Source organism: Clytia hemisphaerica, unplaced genomic scaffold, assembly GCF_902728285.1.
Source record: "Clytia hemisphaerica strain Z4C2 unplaced genomic scaffold, Clytia hemisphaerica genome assembly, whole genome shotgun sequence".
In the NCBI taxonomy this organism is placed as follows: domain Eukaryota; kingdom Metazoa; phylum Cnidaria; class Hydrozoa; order Leptothecata; family Clytiidae; genus Clytia; species Clytia hemisphaerica.
In genome coordinates, this window is record NW_027104101.1 from 1,452,633 (window position 1) to 1,459,875 (window position 7,243).

The following is a 7,243-nucleotide window of genomic DNA, read 5'->3' on the forward strand; positions in this document are numbered from 1 at the left end:
AATGATGATGATCATAATAGAGATATACCTGAGTAAAGGAGAACTATTTAATCGGATCAAGGTTTTTGTCTTCCTAACAGGATGTACTTTTTTTTTGTACTTTTTTTTGTACTTTTAAGAATATGACCAGGGGTAAACGATGACCTAAGACAGCTCCAAACTTTAAAATTAGAAAAAACTAAGATTCTTGCTTAAGTCTCAGAAACAAGTGAAAAAAGAAATTCAGTCTAACCTGGGATTATCAGGACTATCAACATACATGTAATGACCATAGATTTTTGGGTATTTAAATCTATGGTAATGACGCATTTATAAAAGACATTCCTACAAACTTAAATTATGCTCGAAAAAAATATTAAGAATTAAGTTGTGATTAAGTTATATAAAAAAAAACGATAACAAAAGTCATCGTCGATAACAAAAATACAATAAAATATAACAGTGGCGGGATGTAATCATCTGCCCGTTTCTGAAATCGAGCAAAGATTGGCTTTTCTTACGGGGGGGGGGACTTGATTTTTCAAAATTGGACCCTTAAAGTGCAGCACTTGAGCAGTGAAAAGGTATCCTTACAGTGCATTTCGAAAGTCTTTAAAACCTTTGCCTTAAGGGCACACATGCCGTGGTTCAGACCATATGAGTGCCTCCCCGGGGGGGGGGGGCTTTTCTACAAGCAAACCATTCAGCACAAAAGAGGATTTCTTTGCAGTCTATCTGTAAAATGATTAATAGTAGCAAGTTTATACATTTACCGAAACAATCCCCCCTTAAGACCCCAAAAACCGTCTGCGTCCTCATTCAGTTAGATTCTAGATAAAAGAAAAACTAACCGTTTCCGTCGCTGAAAAACACCGATACATTAACTCACTAGTAATCAAAAGCTAAAAAATCTGCAATCAGTGACAAAATATGTGGCAATTTTATGAAAAATCGATTCCCCCTAAGTATATCAGTGTTGATGTGAGCTTTTTCTGGACCTAATGGCAGCCTTTCCACCCATCAACATTGATAATAGGGGGGGGGGAGGAAATTCTTAGTCACAAATTGTGGCCATTTTACAATTACACCAGAGAAGTCCAATAAATAAAATCAAGTAACAGACCAATCACGACTGACTCTTGGATTTAATGGTCCATCCAAGACAAAGCCCTGGTCAGCACCATTACTTATCAGCAATTGTGCGCTATCGAAGTTCCCTTCCATTACAGCTGCTTGTAAAGCTGTTAATCCAGTGTTTGACAAAATATCAATATACGCTCCGTGTTTAAGTAGGATCTTAACTATATCATCTTTCCCTTCAAAAGCAGCCAAATGTAAAGGCGCTTTACCAGAGCCGTTCAATTTATTAATGTTAACTTGTCCACTTGTTATAAGACTTTCAACCAAATCTGAATAACCTTCCTCGATTGCTTTTTCAAGTAGTTTATTAGGTTCATAAGATTGTGCGATAATTTTACGTTTGCTTTTATTACTCACACGACGATGGCGATGGAGAGGAACATTTGTTGTTTTCTGGTCATTTGAATCTAATCCAGATCTGTTTGATAACAATGTCAAGTCCTCTGCACTGCGAGTCTTTTGACCCGAATTTTTACGTAAAGATCGTCCTTGGCTTCGTCTAGCTTTAGGTGGACTTCGAACAACTGTGTCATCAATGGATGCTTGAATCTGTGGAGATGACATACTTTCAGATATTTTAAAAACATCCTCGGTTTGCTGTTCCTGTAGTACATTAGAATCTAAGGGTTGAAGACTCTGACAACTAGCGCTCTCTTCTTTGATAGTTGCAACTCCATTCAGAACAACATTCGAATTTCTTTGGTGTAGACCTTGGTCATTGTCCATTTTCTTAGAATACATTGTACTATTTTCCTCCTTGATTTCTGATTCCTCCGAAATAATATTTGAATTGGAATCTGATTTTTTGCAACGTTGTTTATCTAACATCTTGGTTGCCCCTGGAGATACATTCGATTCACGTAACGGTACTGGTGTATCTTTTCTTTTAACTGGAGCTGATGAAGGTCCAATGCGTCGAAAAGCATCTTTCACTTTGATCATTATGAGTTACAAAACTTTTTTTTTCCTTTCTCGTTTCTCACCAAAACCCAAAAAACCAAAGTCATAAGAATTAAACTATTATCTCTTTTCATATAATCTTTAAAGTATTTTTCAGATATCTAAGGCGAGAGAGAAATAGAAAATATGTGTAAGATTAATGATATATACTCAAGTGACGTAGCAAACCATAAAAATACGGAAAGATATCGAGGTTAGCCGTTAAGCTATTTGCGTTGTACGGAACAATGCAAGTTTTTAGTAGCACTTCTACATGCGAAGTTATCGGCGAAAAGGTACGCTATCTATGACGTGGAATTGCTAAGGCACTAAATTCTTAGTCCGCAGGAATGAGGCTTAAGCTGAAAATCAAATTTCATGTCCCATAAACTTTACGTCATAAATAACTCAATATTTAGACTGGAGTCGTTTATAATGCGTGTAATACTAATAATACCAATACTAATAATAATAAAACGGGATTTAGTTTGTATAAAATTGTTCCATTCATTACTTTTTGCTTTATTTCTACTATGTATGAATTAGTCGTCTAGATTGCTAGACTACTCAATATTAGATGTTTTGTTTTTCTAGAAATAGATTTGGTATGTAGCGATGGTGCGATAGCCAAATTGCTTAAGGCTTCAGCGCCATAAATAAGGAGTCCCTATTGAGTGTAAAATATCTACTCTAGTATTAGAAATGCATCACAAGGAGTTTGTCCCGTAAATTGGCTATTCCAGAAATAGTCTGTACCCCCTAAGTTGAGGAGGTGTAACGTCCAGGGTGATCTAGAAAATAAAAAATCCAGGGTGGTCTGGTTTTTTGAATGATAAAATCCAGGATTGCCAGTAAAGTTGGGTTGGAAATCCAGGGTGGTCCAAAGAAATGGGGGAAAAATCCAAGAGGGTCCTTAAAAATTAGAAAAAAATCCAGGATGGTCAGCTGTTTTAAAAAAGATCTCCTCAACATAAGGGGTACAAATTTCTTCTGGAATAGCCCAATGAAAGATTACGGAATAGCTGTACTACTGAAATGAAAAGACTTTTTAAAACTCTTTTAAATCTCGTGGGATTGACCGCTAACCACTTTCTTTTGACTCTCCTTACTTTTAACTGTTGTTATATCATCTTGATAAACATTGAAGAGAAATAGTCTCCTTAAGAACAAAATTGATGACATCATATTGAAGTGAATTTGACGCTCTCTATGTTCTACTATTCGATACTCTCCATTATTCGATATTATTGAAAGTCAGCGTTAACAAGAAACACTCGTAAACCCCCGGGGCAACTACCTTTACCGACCGATGGGGGGGGGGTGCTCTGCTGAAGTTCGAAAAATGGAATTTGCGAAAAAAGTAACCCTGAATGGGGCTGAAATTCCAAAATTTTCTCAAATTTTCTACTTTTCCCCCAAATTTTCCAAAAAAGGCACCCTAACTGGGACTCGCGGAGGTTAAAAAAGGTACCCTGACCAGCGGCGCATTCCCGTAACCCATTTTGCCCTAGTACCCCCCCCCCCGGGCATAAACGACATTATAATATTCGATTTGTTTCCTTATTCCATGAAAATCTAATTCCCTTGAAAATCCAATAAGAGAGTGTCAGCTGTAGTTTGTTTCTTAACTAAGAAGATCATAGCGCTACGCACGTCTTCTCCATTTTTCTTCGAATTCTAGGACGAATTTTGAAAAACAAACGAGTGGAAAATATAAGCGCAATTATAAGTATTCTTAAGAAATTGCCAAAATTGAGGGCGTAATATTCAAAACGATTTCTTACTTTTTTAGACTTGACTTTTTTACAAACATGAGAAATTATCAGTTTGAGAGTTTTGGACTTTTGAATGGACATTTGGAACTAAAATTACATTTCTGCCTCAAAGTTTAAACTCATGGTCTAACAAAGGAAGCAGTTTTTTCTGTTAACCAAATACAAAATAACTGTATTCTTATCAAATTCTGTGAAACTCACCCCAGAGGGTATTCTGAGTGTATTCTTACAATTTGGCCAATTTTCACCCTGATATTCTTATAGAAGATATTCTTATTTAAAAAAAGCGTGTATTTGAAAACGATATATTTCATAAGCCTTTCCAAGCGTGTTATTTTACTACTTTTGTGAGGTCCTAACAAAACTAACGCAAATTGTTAACGTAAACAAAATATTAAATTCTTAAATAAAATCAAGCGATTAACTAAAGCGAGTAATCATCTTAACGCCGTTTAAGAAAAATAAGATCAAAGACTATCTGTTGGTTTAAAAGATTTTAATGTGTTTCTTAATGGTTTTGTTTTTACATAAGTGTTCCCGTTTCATATCGAATTTTTTGAGTTTTTGAAACTGACAAACTCGACATTTTGTCAATCAAACGTTTTCAATCGGACGTTTTTGACGTTAGAATTATTGTTTACCAATCAAATGACCGTGACTTGGAGGGTGGTATGTCCAATAAAGACGCATCAAAAGTAAACCTGGGAAAGGCTTTTTTTTATCGAATTAGGTCAAAAATACGAAAACTCATCTTGTTCGAAACTCATGTAATTCGAACAAAATTCTCGGTCCCTTGAGAATTCGAATTACATGAGTTCAACTGTATACATATCCTCTAAAACTGAGAACTGAGAAACAAATAAACCTACAACCATGTTAGACATTATCTCAAAAACTTCAAATGTTCATAAAAACTTCTTAGAGAACCAGGTTGATCTATAAATGACTTTGGTTATGCTATATACCAAATAAATTAATCTTCAAGAAAACAATCAATTAAGAATTCAAATTGCAAACCAATTAACTTGGTTGGAAAGTCTGTTGTTTGGAAAATTTATTAATATAAAGTCATATTTCATTTTATTTGGCATCTGATTGTAATTGATGAAAATCATAAACAAGAGCCGCAAAGATGCGGATAAATATTTCCTTTACAAATGATAAAATAATTATTGATGTCCTCAAAAGATTTCAAAGTGCTTCATCTCAGATAACATCAAGCAACACAAGTCCCCAAGAATTTCTAAATTCGTTTATGTAATTGCTAGTATTTGCAGGATTATTCCTAAGATGACGAAGGTTCAAACCTACGGATTACGGAGTATATCCAAGCTGAACTCGACTGAGAATATAACAATGCAGTAACCAAATTGGCTAGACAACCTTTAATTTTTGTTACTCTCGGGTACCTAATAGCCGCTCCCTCCCCCACTAATTTATTTTACGAAGATTTTCCACTCTGAACATTCTTATTCCATCCCCCCTCTACTCAATTTTTGGGAAAATGTTTTTGAAAGTTCCCTTTTTTTGTCCCAATTCTGCTGTATAGACTTTTTTCAAAGAGGACATCCTGTTGAATAATTTTGTATTCCAGCCATAAAAACAATGATAGAGCCATGCATAATTACTGTATCATGTATATTGTATACATTATGCATGGTTTTATCATTGCTTTTCTGCTGGACTACATAATTATTCAACAGGGTGGCCTCTTTGAAAAAAGGTTTATTAGCCTCCTTTTAAAAAATTTGCCACCTAGGACATTTTTATTCCAACCCCCCCCCCCGCTTATTAAGTTTTGAGATTTTTCCAACCCCCCCTTATTCCAATCCCCCTGGCTATTAGGTACCCGAGAGTAGGTGGACTTTAGTTGGATTTTAGTATTATACTAGCCGTCACCCGGCGTCGCACCTGCTGAGTAGAGTGTTGTGTTATTGAACACATCAAAAGGCCTTGGGATAGTATAATTATATCATTTTATTTTAAGCGCTTATTGCCAGAAATATTAGCCAAAAAGGGGAAATATCTGAAATGAAAGAATGACAAAAAGGAAAAAAGTTGTCATGCCACGCCAGGAAATCACTTGAAAAAATTGTCAATTGAGAACAAAGTTTTCTTAATTTTTTAAATGCATATGTGGAAGAAAATGTCAAGTTTTAAACGCACATTGAAGAAAATATATATTCATAACAAATGTTTTCCATCTTTTAAATGTATATACGTGTAAGAAATCTCCAAATTTATAAAGTTTTCCACGTTTTCAACGCGTATTGAAGAAAATAAATTCATAGCAAAAGTTTTCCATTGTTTAAATGCACATGTAAGAAATCTCCAAATTTATAACAAAAGTTTCAACCTTTTGCCTTTAAAACGCACGTGGAAAACAATCTACAAATTCACAACCAAAGTTTTCCACATTTTAAATGCACGGGGAAGAAAATCTCCAAATTCACAACAAAAGTTTCCACGTTTAAAACGCACGTGGAAAAAATCTCCACGACCAAAGTTTTCCACATTATAAATGCATGGGGAAGAAAATCTCCAAGTACCAAGTTCAAGACAATGATTCCAATTGTTTAATTCCGTGAGAGGTCCTAAAGCCGACAGCCCAGCCTAAAGCCGATGGGGTCTTTCAAAGATACAAACTAAAATAAAAACAAACCTTTCGCTGTGACGCAACGAAGATACCAAAGTGTCAACTAAACTGAGAGATTTGATACATTGAACCAATTGAACCAAATAACAATAATTGCTTCTTATAACAAAACATATTTTTTTATTGCAATATGCACAACGTCATAAATGACAACAGTAGTAACAGCATCATAAAAAGTAACGAGATGTTTTGATTTTCCAAAGCACAAGAAAATATAAAAGAGGTCTGTGTACGAGCGTGCTCATTTTGAAACGTTACGTAATCAAGCCTGGTTTCTATTACTTTACACTGGCACTTGGCTTGATTGCGGGGTTAGGACTTTGTGTAAGGATACATATAGACGACGTATATTACATTATATTATATATTACATGATAAGAATACAAATAGACGACGTATATTACAATTATTATGTATTACATGACACCTTGCTCCTATTCTAGTAAAGATAATATATGTCGTCAAAGAGTACACTTAAATGAAGAGCTGTCCGATTGCGGGCCTTCCATAAATAAACATCCGGACTTATGGGTGGTAAAGAGGGCGTTCATAGTTCCCGCCTCATTGATTCGATGTTTGTTATTCAAATTAAGTGCTACCGCATCCGCCCTTTTTTCAACTTCGCCCCATTTTTACAATTTAGTCTGTTTGTTTCTTGATGGAAACCAGTCCAAGTTGTTTCGTATTTTTCCCGCACAAGTCACTTTTATTACAAAACTGTTATCGTTTTAAACATGAGCAACTGATCCAGAAT

The 7,243-nt window shown here is 35.1% G+C and overlaps 1 protein-coding gene across 1 annotated transcript; it reads right to left on the reverse strand.

Annotated features, from left to right (window-relative positions):
* Positions 1–337: 337 nt before the first annotated feature.
* LOC136813054 (BCL-6 corepressor-like protein 1) lies at positions 338–2,176 on the reverse strand. Its single transcript, XM_067069573.1, has one exon. It carries the CDS (start codon positions 2,059–2,061, stop codon positions 1,090–1,092), a length of 972 nt encoding a protein of 323 aa, XP_066925674.1. The 5' UTR covers positions 2,062–2,176; the 3' UTR covers positions 338–1,089.
* Between the last annotated feature and the right edge of the window lie 5,067 nt (positions 2,177–7,243).